This window comes from Salmo salar, chromosome 10 (genome assembly GCF_965601325.2).
Source record: "Salmo salar chromosome 10, fSalSal1, whole genome shotgun sequence".
NCBI lineage: Eukaryota > Metazoa > Chordata > Actinopteri > Salmoniformes > Salmonidae > Salmo > Salmo salar.
In genome coordinates, this window is record NC_138300.1 from 124,111,108 (window position 1) to 124,132,254 (window position 21,147).

Sequence of the window (21,147 nt, forward strand, 5' to 3'; positions counted from 1 at the left end):
GAAGCATTTATGAACATTTGTAAGCATTTAAATGTTCTCATTAGTGATGTAATTCGTCCCTTTGAGATATAACAAAGATATCTGATATTAAAAAGAATCTAATTTGGGTGCATTATCTCATCAACGTCACCTGAATGATGTGAGATGTGGCATCTGGGAGAACTACAACACAGTCCTTCTGGACACACGTTCCACAACATTTCTCAGGTACGACTTCATACTCATAACCCTGGAGGAGAATCAACAAGGTGACATCATTAGTGGATTTCCTTCATATATACCTGGAATATTATACTGTATAGCCTACCATGTAAAATGTTTCACTTATGTTAAACCGAGTTTGCAATTATCCCGAGTACAGTACCGTTTGGCAAGTGGTGGAACAGTTGATTTGGACACAGTCTACAACATACAGCTTGGAAACTGGATCCTTATTAGGGCCACACTTGCACTCCTCACAGGTGCCGCTGGGAACATTTTCACCAAGCTGGAGAATGCAAGCAAGAGTTAGTATCATGTACTGAAGCAAAAATTAAGCTTGGGGCCACAGTGGCTCTCAGGATTACTTAAAGGGGCAATCTGTGATTGACACATCAATATTTAGGTTTATTTTATACACAATTTACAAATGATTTATTGTAATACTGCTCTGTTCTGCCTGCAAATTATATTTGTGCAGAGTGATATCAAAAAAGTGTTACTTCTCACCGTGTATTCAGTATTATTGTAGACACAAACAGGTTTGGGTACTGAGAGAACACACAATAAAAGGGTCAGACAATGGTTGAGACATTACAGTTGTTGAACAGTTAAGTTAGTCACAATTCCTGCACCGCGTTACCATCACGACACCTGCACCGCGTTACCATCACGACACCTGCACCGCGTTACCATCACGACACCTGCACCGTGTTACCATCACGACACCTGCACCACGTTACCATCACGACACCTGCACCGCGTTACCATCACGTTACCATCACGACACCTGCACCGCGTTACCATCACGACACCTGCACCGCGTTACCATCACGACACCTGCACCGCGTTACCATCACGACACCTGCACCGCGTTACCATCACGACACCTGCACCGCGTTACCATCACGACACCTGCACCGCGTTACCATCACGACACCTGCACCGCGTTACCATCACGACACCTGCACCGCGTTACCATCACGACACCTGCACCGCGTTACCATCACGACACCTGCACCATGTTCATGACAATATTTACATCCTTAATAATTAGCTCCAGGTTAAAGTCTATGTTATGATATGATTGAGTGAGCGCTGTGCCTTTCCACGTTCTAGGAATAGAAATATGAAGTCACTGTTTTATCACTATACACAGTTTTGAAATTATGGTGCGTGATGGTCCAATGACAGGGTCCAATGACATGGTCCAATGACAGGGTCCAATGACATGGTCAGTATAAAGGCTTCATAAACACTACCGAAATGTGTTACAAACCATCTATAACCATATGTCATGCTTTATATAGGGTTCATAAATGTGACATAACTGTATGACATAACCCACTGTGTCCAATTAGACAAACCTGTGCTTTCTAAACGGTGGCATAAGCACTGCTTAATAAAAGCCTTATGAATAATGAACCTATATTTATTGTAATTTTGAATGAGTTTATAGTAGTTAAGTGTTGAGTTAGATTACTTATTGTAGCTATCTCAGTTGTTATTTCAAATAAATTGCACGTCCTTACAACACTGTATATAGACACAATATGACATTTGAAATGTCTTTATTCTTTTGGAACTTCTATGAGTGTAATGTTTACTGTTCATTTTTATTGTTTATCCTGTTAGGGCTAGGGGGCAGCATTGACACGGCTGGATAAAAAACATACCCGATTTAATCTGGTTACCACTCCTACTCAGTAACTAGAATATGCATATACTTATTACATATGGATAGAAAACACCCTAAATTTTCTAAAACTGTTTGAATGGTGTCTGTGAGTATAACAGAACTCAAATGGCAGGTCAAAACCTGAGAGATTCCTTTACAGGAAGTGGCCTGTCTGACCATTTGTTGAACTTCTTTTCCATCTCTATCATTTACTAAGGATCTCTGCTCTAACGTGACACTTCCCACGTCTTCCATAGGCTCTCAGAGCCCGGGAAAAAACAGAATGTCGTCATTACAACCCCAGGCTGAAACACATTATCGCCTTTCTCAAGTGGCCCATCAAGAGACACTAGCTTATGCGCATGACCCCGACCGCCCCCGCCTTTGGGATTTTTTCCTCTGTTTGCCGAAAAGGAGATTCCCTGTCGGAATATTATCGCTTTTCTACGAGAAAAATGACGTAAAAATTGATTTTAAACAGCGGTTGACATGCTTCGACGTACGGTAATGGAATACTTTGAATTTTATTGTCAGGAATTGCGCCAAGCGCGTGACACTTCTTTACTATTTCGGATAGTGTCTGGAACGCACGAACAAAACGCCGCTATTCGGATATAACGATGGATTATTTTGGACCAAACCAACATTTGTTATTGAAGTAGCTGTCCTGGGTGTGCATTCTGACGAAGACAACAAAAGGTAATGACATTTTTATAATAGTAAATATGATTATGGTGAGTGCTAAACTTGCCGGGTGTCTAAATAGCGAGCCCGTGATGCCTGGGCTATGTACTTAGAATATTGCAAAATGTGCTTTCACCAAAAAGCTATTTTAAAATCGGACATATCGAGTGCATAGAGGAGGTCTGTATCTATAATTCTTAAAATAATTGTTATGCTTTTTGTGAACGTTTATCGTGAGTAATTTAGTAAAATGTTAGCGAATTCCCCGGAAGTTTGCGGGGGGTATGCTAGTTCTGAACGTCACATGCTAATGTAAAAAGCTGGTTTTTGATATAAATATGAACTTGATTGAACAAAACATGCATGTATTGTATAACATAATGTCCTAGGGTTGTCATCTGATGAAGATCATCAAAGGTGAGTGCTGCATTTAGCTGTCTTCTGGGTTTTGGTGACATTATATGCTGGCTTGAAAAATGGGTGTCTGATTATTTCTGGCTTGGTACTCTGCTGACATAATCTAATGTTTTGCTTTCGTTGTAAAGCCTTTTTGAAATCGGACAGTGTGGTTAGATTAACGAGAGTCTTGTCTTTAAATGGCTGTAAAATAGTCATATGTTTGAGAAATTGAAGTAATAGGATTTTTAAGGTTTTGAAAATCGCGCCACAGGCTGCAAGTGGCTGTTACGTAGGTGGGACGAATTCGTCCCGCCTAGCCTAGAGAGGTTATTTCACCTTTGTTTATTATCTACTTCACTTGCTTTGGCAATGTTAAAATATGTTTCCCATGCCAATAAAGACCTTAAATTTAATTGAATTGGTGTGACAAAGGCATTCCCTAAATTTCTTTGTTGTTACTTTTAAGGTTGGAATCAACATGCAGTACCTCCAGCAGAAAGAGAGTTAAGAAACCATTGGTCCACCAGCTCAGGGACAAGCTACACTATTCACAGTCTAGTGATTATGTCACAGAGTTATGCTACATTTATGAACCCTTTATAAAGCATGTTATAGATGCTTTGTAACACATTTATGTAGTGCTTATGAAGGCTTTATGAAGTAGCTAGAATGAAGACCTGTTTTGTGCTAACGTTCCACTCCTTGTACTCCTTGTCATATGCCAAACATTTAGCACACACAGACTTGTACCCAGCTATCCTGCTGGCACGTTAAGGTGCCTCTATCCGGTCTCAACTCAGATCCTGTCTCTACTCACCGCATTTATTTATCTGACAGCAGTCCACCGTCTCGTTGACCAACACCTCACCGTACTTCTTACAGGTAACAATTTCTTGTGGCAGACGTTTCACTGGTTCACACTGGACACTCAGTGTGTCAGCATTACACGTGCACTTCTGGCAGTTACTGTTCCAAGTCTCACCAAACTGTGTTGGGACAAAACAAACACTGTTAGCAGAGACTTGAAACTTATTAAGACAAGGACTGGCAACCCCTCAGAACCTGGTTCCTCTCTTGGTTTATTCCAAGGTTCCTTCCTTCTAGGGAGTTTTTCCTAGCCACTCTTTCTGCCTCTGCATTGCCTGCTCTTTTAGGTTTTAGGCTGGGTATCTGTAAAGCACTTTGTGACCACTGCTGATGAAAAAAGGGCTTTATCAAATACATTTGATTGATTAATAATAACAATAGGGCTCCAGCCTCTTAAGGGCTTGGACCTCTAACAAGCCCCAATGAAACTAGTAAACTGCTTAAAATAATTGGGGTTCTATACAGAACCTTTTTGTGGGCTAGAATGTGAAGTGAGCTGTTGAACTATTTCTTCTGACAGATTCGTTGTGGTATACATCTACATTATTACCTGTTTGGGTTTTCCATCGGGTCCTGTACATCCTTGAAGGGAAAATAATATCTTAGGTCATACATTGTGGTACTTTGAGACACAATTAAACAATGTATTTCTCAAACTGAAACATCCTTACCACAGTCACGAACACAGGTGTCAGAGAATGTGTTGAACAAGACGGTACCATCAGGGCAGAAACAGCCCTCCATGAATGAGTCACATACAAAGTCACGGGTCATTTGTGCTCCCTGACATGAATGCACATATTTGTCATTGTATCTATGACAAGAAAAAACAATTCATTACAGACTACAAACTTTTAATATAATGGAAACATTTAAGAATGTATGTCCATTAGGTAGTGTTGTAAAATAATGAGATGGGAATGAGATGGGAATGAGAATGAGATGGGAATGAGATGAGATGGGAATGAGATGGGAATGAGAATGGAATGAGAATGGAATGAGATGGGAATGAGATGGGAATGAGATGGGAATGAGAAGGGAATGAGAAGGGAATGAGAATGAGATGGGAATGAGAATGAGATGGGAATGAGAATGACATGAGAATGACATGAGAATGACATGGGAATGAGATGGGAATGAGATGAGATGGGAATGAGATGAGATGGGAATGAGATGAGATGGGAATGAGATGAGATGGGAATGAGATGAGATGGGAATGAGATGAGGGGTTTGGAGCGAGTAGTCGTGCGAGTACTTCGCTCCGCAGGTAATATTACATTTCTTTACATTACAACGGTATGATTTGTTTGATCTGAGCAATTTTTAGCTAGCTACATAGCTGTCTTTGTATCAAAGATAATTGTGGAGTTTAGAGTAATTATCGAGGTTAGCTAGCCAGCTATTTTCGTCCGCCGCGACGGCGTTCTCCAAACTTAGTCAACACTGCTAGCTAGCCAACTTCTACCGACTAGCAGCACTGTAGAAAGTAATACATTACAACAGAACGATTTGATTAGTGTAGTGTTAGCTAGCTACATAGTTGTCTTTGTCATAGTTTGATAATTGTGTAGTTTAGAGTAATTATCGAGGTTAGCTAGCCAGCTATTTTCGTCCGCTGCGACGCCGTTCTCCAAACTTAGTCAACACACCTAGTCAACATCAAACCCACTGCTAGCTAGCCAACCTTTACCAACTAGCAGCACTGTAGAAACTAATACATTACAACGGAACGATTTGATTAGTGTAGTGTTAGCTAGCTACATAGTTGTCTTTGTCATAGTTTGATAATTGTGTAGTTTAGAGTAATTATCGAGGTTAGCTAGCCAGCTATTTTCGTCCTCCGCGACGCCCTTTTCCAAACCTAGCCAACTATTACCGACGAGCAGCATTGTAGAAACTAAATACATTACAAAGGAACGTCTTGATTAGTGTTATGTTAGCTAGCTACATAGTTGCCTTTGTATCATGACAAAGGTGTAGTACTGAAACTATCGAGGTTACCTAGCCAGCTACACTTTCAAACAAAAGTCAACAACGCAGCCACTGCTAGCTAGCCTACTTCACCAGCTAGTAGTATTGTATCATTTTAGTCATTTTAGTCAATAAGATTTTTTGCAATGTAAGCTTAACTTTCTGAACATTCGAGACGTGTAGTCCACTTGTCATTCCAATCTCCTTTGCATTAGCGTAGCCTCTTCTGTAGCCTGTCAACTATGTGTCTGTCTATCCCTGTTCTCTCCCCTCTGCACAGGCCATACAAATGCTTCACACCGGGTGGCCGCTGCCACTCTAACCTGGTGGCCCCCGCGCGCACAATCCACGTGGAGTTCCAGGTCTCCGGCAGCCTCTGGAACTGCCGGTCTGTGGCCAACAAGGCAGAGTTCATCTCAGCCTATGCTACCCTCCAGTCTCTCGACTTCTTGGCGCTGACGGAAACATGGATTACCACGGATAACACTGCTACTCCTAATCTCATTGCAACTCCCCTCCAAGTCTCCGTCCACTACCTTGTATCCTTTTCCCTCTCGCTCTCCTCCAACACTTCTCACTCTGCCCCTACTCGGATGGTATTGCGCCATTGCAACCTTCGCTCTCTCTCTCCCGCTACTCTCTCCTCTTCCATCCTATCATCTCTTCCCTCTGCTCAAACCTTCTCCAACCTATCTCCTGATTCTGCCTCCTCAACCCTCCTCTCCTCCCTTTCTGCATCCTTTGACTCTCTATGTCCCCTATCCTCCAGGCCGGCTCGGTCCTCCCCTCCTGCTCCGTGGCTCGACGACTCATTGCGAGCTCACAGAACAGGGCTCCGGGCAGCCGAGCGGAAATGGAGGAAAACTCGCTTCCCTGCGGACCTGGCATCCTTTCACTCCCTCCTCTCTACATTTTCCTCTTCCGTTTCTGCTGCTAAAGCCACTTTCTACCACTCTAAATTCCAAGCATCTGCCTCTAACCCTAGGAAGCTCTTTGCCACCTTCTCCTCCCTCCTGAATCCTCCACCCCCCCCCCCCTCCTCCCTCTCTGCGGATGACTTCGTCAACCATTTTGAAAAGAAGGTTGACGACATCCGCTTCTCGTTTGTTAAGTCAAACGACACCGCTGGTCCACTTTCTACCACTGGTCCTGCTCACATTGCCCTACCCTATGCTTTGACCTCTTTCTCCCCTCTCTCTCCAGATGAAATCTTGCGACTTGTGACGGCCGGCCACCCAACAACCTGCCCGCTTGACCCTATCCCCTCCTCTCTCCTCCAGACCATTTCCGGAGACCTTCTCCCTTATCTCACCTCGTTCATCAACTCATCCTTGACCACTGGATACGTCCCTTCCGTCCTCAAGAGAGCGAGAGTTGCACCCCTTCTGAAAAAACCTACACTCGATCCCTCCGATGTCAACAACTACAGACCAGTATCCCTTCTTTCTTTTCTCTCCAAAACTCTTGAGCGTGCCGTCCTTGGCCAGCTCTCTTGCTATCTCTCTCAGAATTACCTTCTTGATCCAAATCAGTCAGGTTTCAAGACTGGTCATTCAACTGAGACTGCTCTTCTCTGTGTCACGGAGGCTCTCCGCACTGCTAAAGCTAACTCTCTCTCCTCTGCTCTCATCCTTTTAGACCGATCTGCTGCCTTTGATACTGTGAACCACCAGATCCTCCTCTCCACCCTCTCCGAGTTGGGCATCTCCGGCGCGGCCCACGCTTGGATTGTGTCCTACCTGACAGGTCGCTCCTACCAGGTGGCGTGGCGAGAATCTGTCTCCACACCATGTGCTCTCACCACTGGTGTCCCCCAGGGCTCTGTTCTAGGCCCTCCCCTATTCTCGCTATACACCAAGTCACTTGGCTCTGTCATATCCTCACATGGTCTCTCCTATCATTGCTATGCAGACGACACACAATTCATCTTCTCCTTTCCCCCTTCTGATAACCAGGTGGCGAATCGCATCTCTGCATGTCTGGCAGACATATCAGTGTGGATGACTGATGACCACCTCAAGCTGAACCTCGGCAAGACGGAGCTGCTTTTCCTCCCGGGGAAGGACTGCCCGTTCCATGATCTCGCCATCACGGTTGACAACTCCATTGTGGCCTCCTCCCAGAGTGCTAAGAACCTTGGCGTGACCCTGGACAACACCCTATCATTCTCCACTAACATCAAGGCGGTGACCCGATCCTGTAGGTTCATGCTCTACAACATTCGTAGAGTACGACCCTGCCTCACACAGGAAGCGGCGCAGGTCCTAATCCAGGCACTTGTCATCTCCCGTCTGGATTACTGCAACTCGCTGTTGGCTGGGCTCCCTGCCTGTGCCATTAAACCCCTACAACTCATCCAGAACGCCACAGCCCACAGCCCATCTGGTGTTCAACCTTCCCAAGTTCTCTCACGTCACCCCGCTCCTCTGCTCTCTCCACTGGCTTCCAGTTGAAGCTCACATCCGCTACAAGACCATGGTGCTTGCCTACGGAGCCGTGAGGGGAACGGCACCTCCGTACCTTCAGGCTCTGATCAGTCCCTACACCCAAACGAGGGCACTGCGCTCATCCACCTCTGGCCTGCTGGCCCCCCTACCTCTGAGGAAGCACAGTTCCCGCTCAGCCCAGTCAAAACTGTTCGCTGCTCTGGCACCCCTATGGTGGAACAAGCTCCCGCACCACCTGTCTTAACTCCCTCATGCCTTCTTTATTAGTCAAAGACCACCTCCACTTCAAACAAAAAGCCATAGTCTGGTTAGCCCCTCTTCTGTCTCCATCATCTCTTTTAACTCACCCTGTAACCCTTCCGGAGACACCTGAAACCCCACCTCTTTAAGGAATACCTAGGATAGGATAAAGTAATCCTTCTAACCCCCCCCCCCCCCTAAAAGATTTAGATGCACTATTGTAAAGTGGTTATTCCACTGGATATCATAAGGTGAATGCACCAATTTGTAAGTCGCTCTGGATAAGAGCGTCTGCTAAATTACTTAAATGTAAATGAGAATGAGATGATATGGGAATGAAATGAGATGAGATGGGAATGAGATGGATACCTTGAATTGCATGTTGGCTGGATAGTAGAGCCACATGCCTTATACACTTTGGTCTTAGGGCATGTCAGTTCTATAATATGGTCAAGATGGAATGAAAGACAAAACAGTAAGAAAACAATTTGTAAATGCAGGTTGCCAAAATAAAAATAATTATGATAAATCTTAAAGTTATTACAATAATTTAAAACCGTGTTAACATCTTGCCTGCATCCCAAATGGGATCCTATTCCCTACATAGATCACTACTTTTGGCCAGAGCCTGGTCAAAAGCAGTGCTCTATGTAGGGAATAGGAACCCATTTGTGACACAACCTTTATTTGATATGAAAGTCCTTCCATACCACATTTTCCATTAGTTGAGTTCCTCCAGTCGATACAGACTCCAGCTGCTGCACACCTCACGGCGTAGGCTTCCAGGCTGGAGCAGCCGATTGACATATTTGGCATGTGGCAGACATCAAACTTACAGGCCTCGAAGAAGGGTTGTGGTGGGATAACGTCATGGCATTGCTTAAAGACCCTTCCAAAATAAAGAACCCATTTAAGTTATTATATAGGCCTAACCCAAATGGGGCATATAACAAGTCACAACAGAACACTTACAAATATTGATTACTGTATGCCTTACACGCTAAATTATTTGTGAAGCATCTATGAAGTTCTTAAGAATATGACATATTTTATATGGCATAAAAAGTCTGTAAGATAAGTTTGGTACTAAGTTATGGAACAACAACCCATGCCTTTAACGGAAAGTTTACAGACTTGTATGTATACAGTGTCATAGCAACCTCAATCAGATTCCCTTTGTAATATAGCGTCTCTTTGTGTTATTACAAGGTTGCACGTCTTACGGGCTAACTATGATGTCACAGATTGCTGTGTTTCCCTGACAGGCAGGGGGGTGGAGGCGTAGGGGGGTAGGTGGGGTAGGGGGTTGCAGTTTACAGTAGAGTTTTTTATCATCAGGAATCTTCCATTCATGAGCCATCCCAGGACATGATGTATCAATCTGTCCATTCGGTAATCTGCAATCGTTTTTCCTGTTATTGTCACAGGTACCTTTATAAAGGTAAAATGAATATGGGAATGAGAAATAAACCCAACTTCTTTGATGTTAGAAACGCTTATAACTTTAAGCCTACCTACAGTATCTTTTAATTGGTTATGCTATCATTCTAACTGTACAGTGAACTTTTTCATGCCATGGAAAAGCAATAACATGCAACAAAATAACATCAAATCATTGCAACAAGTGTTCAGTTTACTCACAGAGTACTACAAGCTGTTCTTCTGATTCATACTGAAAGTGTTTATTGTCTACATAATGGGTGCATCCCAAATGGAATCCTATTCCCCCTGGTTAAAAGGAGTGCACTACAATGGGACCATATTCCCCCTGGTTAAAAGGAGTGCACTACAATGGGACCCTATTCCCCCTGGTTAAAAGGAGTGCACTACATTGGGACCCTATTCCCCCTGGTTAAAAGGTGGTTAAAATGAGTGCACTACATTGGGAACAGTGTACCATTTGGGATGCAGCCAATGCCTACATACTTACCACACTGCCCCTCTGTATTGTTGTGGAATAGGGAGTTTGGCAGGGTTACACTGAACATAATGGACTTAAACATCACTGTTGCTTTAATGGCAGGGATCTTCAACAGTAACTCTACCCCAGTGCTGGTGATCATGAGGTCTTCATTAGAAAAGGTCGGGAAGATCTGATTTCCATTGATGTAAACCTTGTGAATGATAAGTAAAAACATTACATAATGAATGAGAATAGAGAACAGAATAACATTACAATAATGTAGATCAGATTTCAACGGTTTCCAGAACTAAATGAAGTCACAAGAAGAGTTGGTAGTCTGTCAATCTTTTGTCAATAAAATTAAATTCTTTGAAATGTCATGGGGCTGTTTCAGATACCTTGATGATGGTTTTTGAGTTAACGTGATGGCATCATCAAAGTGGTTAACCAATATGTAATGTTGTTAAATAACTATTTGTAAGTACTGAAGTGTAGTACTGCAAATTACATTTGTCGTAGTCGACAAGATCAGATATTATATTATTATTAATCAATACCCCCAATTTACAAAAAGTAAATAATACATTTCAAAATATGAAGCTAGATTATTTTAAGTGAGAATGTCTGTGTCAAAGAATGTCTATCTCAAAGAATGTCTGTGTCAAAGAATGTCTGTGTCAAAGAATGTCTGTATCAAAGTGCACTGTTTTTAGTGTATACATGTGTACAATAGCACAGTTATAATTACCACATTTGTTGTCACGTTTAATCTCTTCGGAATAAGAACGATTTTATAGGATTTGTAATAGACAATCAGAGACTGAGGGCAGGTCGCATGTCCAGACGGATCGCAGTTATAGTTGTCGATGTTGACACTGAAGTTCTGTCGAGGAACTATTTCTTTCATCAAAACGTAGGTGCAGTTTTCCTGGAAACTGTAATACTGGCCATCAAATGTGACGTAGTGAGGGTCTCCCCATCCATAGCATATACCTGAGAGATAGAACAGATAAAGGTAGCAAATAGATAGATCACTCATCAATACAAGAGTTTAAAATCCTACTCCAGTCTCCTTTTCACCTCATTTAACACCTGATTTACTGAACACAACAGGTGGTCTAGGTATCCTCATGAAATGGCACAAGCTGATAACACCACAATGTCACCATCAGATCAGACCAAGGGTGCAACGTTCACTGGGGATGGGGGGACGGTGGGTTTACAGGGAGCATGTCACCCCCACATTCTGAAATTGCATTTTTGTCCCCCCCCCCCCCACACAGTTTTATCATTGGAATGTGTTTCAAAACAAGGCAACACTGTGCTTTAGGACCATGCGGACGCCTCTGAGTGGTCGAGTAGGCTGTTTGGTGTGTTTATCCAACTGGATGAAAATAATAATAATACTACTTCGTCCCCCCCACTTCTAAAACCAAAGTTGCACCCCTGGATCAGACCAACTCCTTGAAGTTTGCAGTTGTGTCCAAAAAAAACACAATTTTGTTCAAAACACATTGTATTTCTTTACTGTATTTACATTTGGAATATCACTTTCCAACAGGAAATGTTCAAAAATCACTGGAGGATGTCTTTAAAACAAGTAAAATTGGAGAAATAAGTATTTGTTGAAGGAGAGAAGATAATGTTTTTAATTAAGTTTTGAACTTACATTCACATTCGTAGTGATAGCAGCAACCTGATTCGTCATAGACTTTCACTGGTGGATATCCATTTTCACACACAGGCGTTTCTGCAGACTCACAGACCACAAACTTTGTGGTAATTACACCGCTGTGGCAAGTTTGAGTAGTGCAGTTGTCTGTCTTCCAAGTCTCACCATCCTAAAGTTGAAAATGTATGTTTTAGTCCTGAAAGTAAACACACTACGTACTACACAACACTATAAACTACACAACACTATAAACTACACAACACTATAACTACACAACACTATAAACTACACAACACTACAAACTACACAACACTACAAACTACACAACACTGCGAACTACACAACACTGTGAACTACACAACACTGTGAACTACACAACACTGTGAACTACACAACACTATAAACTACACAACACTATGACCTACACAACACTATGAACTACAAAACACTATGAACTACACAACACTACAAACTACACAACACTATGAACTGCACAACATTATAACTACACAACACTATAAACTACACAACACTACAAACTACACAACACTATGAACTACACAACACTACAAACTACACAACACTATGAACTGCACAACATTATAACTACACAACACTATAAACTACACAACACTACAAACTACACAACACTATGAACTACACAACACTATGAACTACACAACACTATGAACTACACAACACTATAACTGCACAACACTATAAACTACACAACACTTTAACCTGTTGGGGCTAGGGGGCAGTATTTTCACGGCTGGATAAAAAACGTACCCGATTTAATCTGGTTACTAATCCTACCCAGTAACTAGAATATGCATATACTTATTATATATGGATAGAAAACACCCTAAAGTTTCTAAAACTGTTTGAATGGTTTCTGTGAGTATAACAGAACTCAAATGGCAGGTCAAAACCTGAGAGATTCCTTTACAGGAAGTGGCCTGTCTGAACATTTCTGGAACTTCTTTGCCATCTCTATCCTTTACAAAGGATCTCTGCTCTAACGTGACACTTCCTACGTCGTCCATGGGCGCTCAGAGCCCGGGAAAAAACAGAATGTCGTCATCCCAGCCCCAGGCTGAAACACATTATCGCCTTTCTCAAGTGGCCGATCAAGGGACTGTGGGCTTAGGCGTGTGACCTGGCCGCCCCCGTCTTTGTGATTTTTTCCTCTGTTTGCCGAAAAGGAGATTCCCGGTCGGAATATTATCGCTTTTCTACGAGAAAAATGGCATAAAAATTGATTTTAAACAGCGGTTGACATGCTTCGAAGTACGGTAAAGGAATATTTAGAATTTTTTTGTCACGAAATGCGCCATGCGAGCGACCGTTATTTACCATTTCGGATAGTTTCTGGAAGGCACGGACAAAATGCCGCTATTCGGATATAACGATGGATTATTTGGGACCAAACCAACATTTGTTCTTGAAGTAGAAGTCCTGGGAGTGCATTCTGACGAAGAACAGGAAAGGTAAGACCATTTTTGTTATAGTAAATCTGATTATGGTGAATGCTAAACTTGCTGGGTGTCTAAATAGCTAGCCCTGTGATGCCGGGCTATGTACTTAGAATATTGCAAAATGTGCTTCATCCGAAAAGCTATTTTAAAATCGGACATATCGAGTGCATAGAGGAGTTCTGTATCTATAATTCTTAAAATAATTGTTATGCTTTTTGTGAACGTTTATCGTGAGTAATTTAGTAAATTGTTAGCGAATTCCCCGGAAGTTTGCGGGGGGTATGCTAGTTCTGAACGTCACATGCTAATGTAAAAAGCTGTTTTTTGATATAAATATGAACTTGTTTGAACAAAACATGCATGTATTGTATAACATAATGTCCTAGGGTTGTCATCTGATGAAGATCATCAAAGGTTAGCGCTGCATTTAGCTGTCTTCTGGGTTTTTGTGACATTATATGCTAGCTTAAAAAATGGGTGTCTGATTATTTCTGGCTGGGTAGTCTGCTGACTTAATCTAATGTTTTGCTTTCGTTGTAAAGCCTTTTTGAAATCGGACAGTGTGGTTAGATTAACGAGAGTCTTGTCTTTAAATAGCTGTAAAATAGTCATATGTTTGAGAAATTGAAGTAATAGCATTTCAAACGTTTTGAAAATCGCACCACAGGATTAAACTGGCTGTTACGTAGGTGGGACGAATTCGTCCCACCTAGCCCAGAGAGGATAAACTACACAACATTATAACTACACAACACTATAAACTACACAACACTAAGAACACCACAACATTAAAACTACACAACACTATAAACTACACAACGCTATAACTACACAACACTATAACTGCACAACACTATAACTGCACAACACTATAAACACCACAACACAATGAACACCACAACACTATGAACTACACAACACTATAAACTACACAACACTATAAACTACACAACACTATAAACTGCACAACACTATAACTGCACAACACTATAACTGCACAACACTATGAACTACACGACACTATAAACTACACGACACTATAAACTACACGACACTATAAACTACACGACACTATAACTACACGACACTATAACTACACAACACTATAACTGCACAACACTATAACTGCACAACACTATGACTGCACAACACTATGACTGCACAACACTATGACTGCACAACACTATGAACTACACAACACGATGAATTAAACAACACTATAAACTACACAACACTATGAACTACACAACACTATGAACTACACAACACTATGAACTACACAACACTATGAACTACACAACACTATGAACTACACAACACTATGAACTACACAACACTATGAACTACACAACACTATAAACTACACAACACTATAAACTACACAGCACTATGAACTACACAGCACTGTAAACTACACAACACTATGAACTACACAGCACTATGAACTAAGAAACACAATTATTCTGTTTACTTTATTTCATTACCTTTCTTGGTGGAATGACATATTCACAGCCCGGGGTTGTGGTTGGGGTAATGGTAGGTTTTGTTGTTGGTGTAGTGGTAGGTTTTGATGTTGAAGGAGTCGTTGGGGTCGTGGTAGGTTTTGTTGTTGAAGGAGTTGTGGGGGTAATGGTAGGAGATGTTGTTGAAGGAGTTGTGGGGGTAATGGTAGGAGATGTTGTTGAAGTAGTTGCAATAGTAGTTGTTAGGGTAGTGGTAGGAGTTGTTGTTGTGGTAATAGTTGTTAGGGTAGTGGTAGGAGATGTTGTTGTGGTAGTAGTTGTTAGGGTAGTGGTAGGAGTTGTTGTTGTGGTAGTAGTTGTTAGGGTAGTGGTAGGAGTTGTTGTTGTGGCAGTAGTTGATGGGGTAGTGGTAGGAGTTGTTGTTGTGGCAGTAGTTGATGGGGTAGTGGTAGGAGTTGTTGTTGTGGCAGTAGTTGATGGGGTAGTGGAAGGTTTAGTTGTTGAAGCAGTTGCAGTAGTTGATGGGGTAGTGGTAGGTTTAGTTGTTGAAGCAGTTGCAGTAGTTGATGGGGTAGTGGTAGGTTTAGTTGTTGAAGCAGTTGCAGTAGTTGATGGGGTAGTGGAAGGTTTAGTTGTTGAAGCAGTTGCAGTAGTTGATGGGGTAGTGGAAGGTTTAGTTGTTGAAGCAGTTGCAGTAGTTGATGGGGTAGTGGAAGATTTAGTTGTTGAAGCAGTTGCAGTAGTTGATGGGGTAGTGGAAGGTTTAGTTGTTGAAGCAGTTGCAGTAGTTGATGGGGTAGTGGAAGGTTTAGTTGTTGAAGCAGTTGCAGTAGTTGATGGGGTAGTGGAAGGTTTAGTTGTTGAAGCAGTTGCAGTAGTTGATGGGGTAGTGGAAGGTTTAGTTGTTGAAGCAGTTGCAGTAGTTAATGGGGTAGTGGTAGGTTTAGTTGTTGAAGCAGTTGCAGTAGTTGATGGGGTAGTGGAAGGTTTAGTTGTTGAAGCAGTTGCAGTAGTTGATGGGGTAGTGGAAGGTTTAGTTGTTGAAGCAGTTGCATTAGTTGATGGGGTAGTGGAAGGTTTAGTTGTTGAAGCAGTTGCAGTAGTTGATGGGGTAGTGGAAGGTTTAGTTGTTGAAGCAGTTGCAGTAGTTGATGGGGTAGTGGAAGGTTTAGTTGTTGAAGCAGTTGCAGTAGTTGATGGGGTAGTGGAAGGTTTAGTTGTTGAAGCAGTTGCAGTAGTTGATGGGGTAGTGGAAGGTTTAGTTGTTGAAGCAGTTGCAGTAGTTGATGGGGTAGTGGAAGGTTTAGTTGTTGAAGCAGTTGCAGTATTTGATGGGGTAGTGGAAGGTTTAGTTGTTGAAGCAGTTGCAGTAGTTGATGGGGTAGTGGAAGGTTTAGTTGTTGAAGCAGTTGCAGTAGTTGATGGGGTAGTGGAAGGTTTAGTTGTTGAAGCAGTTGCAGTAGTTGATGGGGTAGTGGAAGGTTTAGTTGTTGAAGCAGTTGCAGTAGTTGATGGGGTAGTGGAAGGTTTAGTTGTTGAAGCAGTTGCATTAGTTGATGGGGTAGTGGAAGGTTTAGTTGTTGAAGCAGTTGCAGTAGTTGATGGGGTAGTGGAAGGTTTAGTTGTTGAAGCAGTTGCAGTATTTGATGGGGTAGTGGAAGGTTTAGTTGTTGAAGCAGTTGCAGTAGTTGATGGGGTAGTGGTAGGTTTAGTTGTTGAAGCAGTTGCAGTAGTTGATGGGGTAGTGGAAGGTTTAGTTGTTGAAGTAGTTGTTGTTGGGGTAGTAGTGGTTGTTGTTGGACTTGTGGTTGTTATTTCAGTAGTAGGTGTGGTTGTTGTAGGCCTTTCTGTGGTGGTTGTTTTTGGAGTAGTTGTTCTGATTGTAATGGTTGTTGTTGGTCTTTCTGTTGTTGTTGTTGTTGTTGTTGTTGGGGTAGTTGTTGTTGTTGGACCTTCTGTTGTTGTTGTTGTTGTTGTTGGGGTAGTTGTTGTTGTTGGACTTTCTGTTGTTGTTGTTGAACTTTCTGTTGTTGTTGTTGTTGTTGTTGGACTTTCTGTTGTTGTTGGACTTTCTGTTGTTGTTGTTGGACTTTCTGTTGTTGTTGTTGTTGTTGTTGTTGTTGTTGGGGTAGTTGTTGTTGTTGGGGTAGTTGTTGTTGTTGGACTTTCTGTTGTTGTTGAACTTTCTGTTGTTGTTGTTGTTGTTGGGGTAGTTGTTGTTGTTGGACTTTCTGTTGTTGGACTTTCTGTTGTTGTTGTTGTTGTTGTTGTTGGTGTAATGGTTGTTGTGGGTGTTGTTGATTCTGGACCAGTTGTAATTTCCCCTGTTGTTTCGCTTGTTGTGGAATATGTTGTTGTCTCAGCCGTTACTGTGGTTGATGGACTTCCTGTGGTGTTTGTTGTTGTTGTTGTTGTTGTTGTTGTTGTTGTTGTTGGACCTTCTGTTGTTGTTGTTGGACTTTCTGTTGTTGTTGTTGTTGTTGTTGTTGGGGTAGTTGTTGTTGTTGTTGGGGTAGTTGGACTTTCTGTTGTTGTTGTTGTTGTTGTTGTTGTTGTTGGGGTAGTTGTTGTTGTTGGACTTTCTGTTGTTGTTGTTGTTGTTGTTGGGATAGTTGTTGTTCTTGTTGTTGTTGTTGTTGTTGTTGGGATAGTTGTTGTTGTTGGACTTTCTGTTGTTGTTGTTGTTGTTGGTGTTGTTGTTGGTGTTGTTGTTGGACTTTCTGTTGTTGTTGTTGTTGTTGTTGGGGTAGTTGTTGTTGTTGGACTTTCTGTTGTTGTTGTTGTTGTTGTTGGGATAGTTGTTGATGTTGTAATGATTGTTGTGGGCCTTTCTGAGGTGGTAGTTGTCTCATTGCTACAAACATCAACACAACATCTGACTCTGATCTCGTAGTTGTAGCATATTGGTGGGATGCCTTGATCCTTGTTGTGGCATATCAGTCCAACTGAGGGATTGCATTTAACATTTTGACCTAGTTCGGCCAAAGGAACATCGATGTTTTCTTCGGCTCTGCATTCTACTTCCTGAGGTTGGCTACAAATATCAATACCAGATTTCCTTATATTTTCTATGGTTTCATAATCTCCTCCTTCTGGTCCAACAGAGGGATAGTATTTGCTAATCCAGTCTGACCAATCACAGACAGTCTTGATCAGGCAGGGTGGAGTAGTAGTGGGTGAAGTGGTTGTTGGTGAAGTAGTGGTTGTTGTGGGGGTAGTGGTAGGGGTTGTTGTGGGGGTAGTGGTAGGGGTTGTTGACGGTGTAGTGGTTGTTGTGGGGGTAGTGGTAGCGGTTGTGTAGGTGGTAGGGGTTGTTGTGGGGGTAGTGGTAGGGGTTGTTGTGGGGGTAGTGGTAGGGGTTGTTGTGGGGGTAGTGGTAGCGGTTGTGTAGGTGGTAGGGGTTGTTGTGGGGGTAGTGGTAGGAGTTGTGGTTGGGGTAGTGGTAGGAGTTGAGAAAACAAATACTGTGGTGGTCGGTGCTTGAGTGGATATCTGTGTTGTTGTAACACTTGGTGGAGTTGTGGTGCTGGGACAGGGATTCATAATCCGGACAATGGTTCCGTTCTCTTTGCAGGTGGCAGCAATACAGGTCTCATCACCATCAGATGTGTGATATATGGTCGCTCCATACGGGTACGTTCTGCCGTCGTATAAACAATAGCAAGCTGCAATAGGATTTTCACACGGAACACAAGTTATTATCGTGTAATCATCTTGTCATGTTACCATCTTGGTAATAATGTAGGCTAATGTTTCAGTTTGTAGTGGTTTTCCTTACCTTGGACATCATAGCTGCATCTGACCTCAGTTGATGAGCAAAGACTTGAAAGAGAAAGAAGGTTACAGTACATTTCAAAGTCAAATAAAATATTAAGAGCTATTTGTTATGAAGTACAACATTTTTTATATGTTATATTCACAATAAGGTTAACAAGTCAAACCACAATAAGCTATAAACAGGTCAAATCCCAATAAGGTTTTAACAGGTCAAATCCCAATAAGGTAAAACAGGTCAAATCACAATCTTTGAAAAGCAAAATCAATTGAATGGTAGGAAAACCTCTTTGTAGGGGGACTATTGACATTGCCTTATCTCACCAGAAATACAGGCTACCTTAAGGCTTATACCAACCATATTAAATCCTATGTAATGTAAATACAGTATCTATGTATATATCAAAATGTTGATCTGAAAACATACCATCTCTGACAGTTCTCCTTGGAAGGTATAACCTCTCCCTCGCTGTAATGAGTTCCATCTCCATCGTAGCAACCACAGTCCACGATAGGGACACACTTCATGGAACTTTCTTCCAAATAAGGCTTGGCCGAAGGACATTTTGGATAGCAACCTTTAAGATATAAACAGTCCATTTAATCCAGGACACCTGCACAGATTAGATCATCCTCATGGTATCTAGTTCACCAAAGCTGTAATGGATATGATATTTCAATATTTGTATTTCGTTTTCAGTATAGATGGACAAGGGAGGGCATTACATATTTTATACTGTGCATTTGTTTAACATCTTGGAATGTAAATTGTCAAAATCAAACGGCCAAGCTGTTATGAAGGGCTATTAGTTACCTTCCAGCGCAGGGATCTGACTGGAGCATGTTCCTGAGGGATTCTTGCAGGTCTTCATACAGGGATATCCACATGGATTATAATGCCACTCACACTCACCAATAGGGTTGTAGAAATCACAGAACAGAGCTGGTGAAATTAAAAACATGTCACATTTTAACCAGGGTCCCAAAAGAGGATTGATTGAAAAGTTACACATACAAATCATAAATTTGAATTTTGTCCCTATAGCAAAACAATCCCACCTATCCATCAATCAATTGTCCCACTCAAAGCAAATGACTCACGGCAGATATCTGGTGTTCTCCACTTGATACAAGCCCCTGCCTCGTTACAGGCCTGGGCGTAGGCTGCTACAGCTGTACAGAAACACTCGCAGTCTCCCCCAGTGTCACAGGCACACGAGTCCCTCACACAGGCATCATGGAATGGCGTGGGGTCCACCTTTAAGGAAGATGCATTAAGCCATCATTTATTTATTCAATGCATTGCTCAGCTTGTTAAACAGACTACAGATGAACTATTGACGATGATTATTATTGGGTTGGATGGTTGACTTTATGTTTTTGTTATCTGTTTCAGTACTACTTTTGATGTTGGTTGTTGTCTTTTATGGTGACTGTATGGACATCCACATGATTATTGACAAACCAATTTTTTTAGAAAGATTGTAATTTTTCCATCATGCAACTCTGCTTGTCATTGTGTGACCTTATAGAAAACCTGTTAGCCCAAGACTTGTGCCATAAAATTATCGGTTGTTATAAATTCCACCATATAATGACCCTGAAGCTGTGAGGTAAATTAACTCTTGTTGATGCCTTAGGGGCTAGGGGGCAGTATTGAGAATTTTGAAAAAAATATGTGCCCATTTTTAACTGCCTCCTACACCAACTCAGAAGCTAGGATATGCATATTATTAACAGATTTGGATAGAAAACACTCTGAATTTTCTAAAAACTGTTTGAATGGTGTCTGTAAGTATAACAGAACTCATATGGCAGGCAAAAACCTGAGAAAAATACAAGCAGGAAATGAGAATTCTGTGGCTGTACTATCTTCGAGTCATTGCCAATAGAACACACAGTGACAAATGATTCATTTTGCACTTCCTACGGCTTCCACTAGATGTCAGCGATCTTTATAAAGTTGTTTGAAGCGTCTATGATGAACAGAGACCGGATGAGAAGGAAGGGAAGTTGACGTCCCTGGGATGTCGTCACTTCATTATTGCGCGTTCATGTGAGATGAGACTTTGTATTTCAAACGTTTATCAAGACACAGGAGAGGTCCTGTTGAAATATTTATCAGTTTCACGTTCTCAAGGCCCTAAAAATTGATGCTAAACAACGTTTGACATGTTTGAACGAACGTAAATAGATTATTATTATTTTTTTTTGTCGTGACTTTTCCCTCCCCTGCCCTACATTTTGAGTAGCCTACCGAACGCGCTAACAACATGGAACAACTTGGAGTTATTTGGACATAAATTATGAACTTTGTCGAAAGGAACATTATTTGTTGTGGACCTGGGATTCCTGGAAGTGCCTTCTGATGAA

General features: G+C 41.9%; 1 protein-coding gene across 1 annotated transcript in view; it reads right to left on the reverse strand.

Moving 5' to 3' along the window:
• LOC106598357 (mucin-5B-like) overlaps positions 1-21,147 on the reverse strand; it is a 46,262-nt gene that overhangs the window by 2,060 nt on the left and 23,055 nt on the right. The window contains exons 9-25 of the mRNA XM_082957467.1: positions 19,876-20,032; positions 19,589-19,717; positions 19,202-19,352; positions 18,779-18,822; positions 15,022-18,665; positions 12,057-12,228; positions 11,136-11,380; positions 10,415-10,598; positions 9,708-9,915; positions 9,195-9,373; positions 8,854-8,923; positions 4,498-4,640; positions 4,377-4,408; positions 3,777-3,945; positions 709-749; positions 365-487; positions 131-229 (exon numbers count right to left, since the gene is read on the reverse strand). Of these exons, the coding sequence (XP_082813593.1) occupies positions 131-229; positions 365-487; positions 709-749; positions 3,777-3,945; positions 4,377-4,408; positions 4,498-4,640; positions 8,854-8,923; positions 9,195-9,373; positions 9,708-9,915; positions 10,415-10,598; positions 11,136-11,380; positions 12,057-12,228; positions 15,022-18,665; positions 18,779-18,822; positions 19,202-19,352; positions 19,589-19,717; positions 19,876-20,032 (5,790 nt within the window). The remainder of the gene's footprint in view (positions 1-130; positions 230-364; positions 488-708; positions 750-3,776; positions 3,946-4,376; positions 4,409-4,497; positions 4,641-8,853; positions 8,924-9,194; positions 9,374-9,707; positions 9,916-10,414; positions 10,599-11,135; positions 11,381-12,056; positions 12,229-15,021; positions 18,666-18,778; positions 18,823-19,201; positions 19,353-19,588; positions 19,718-19,875; positions 20,033-21,147) is intronic.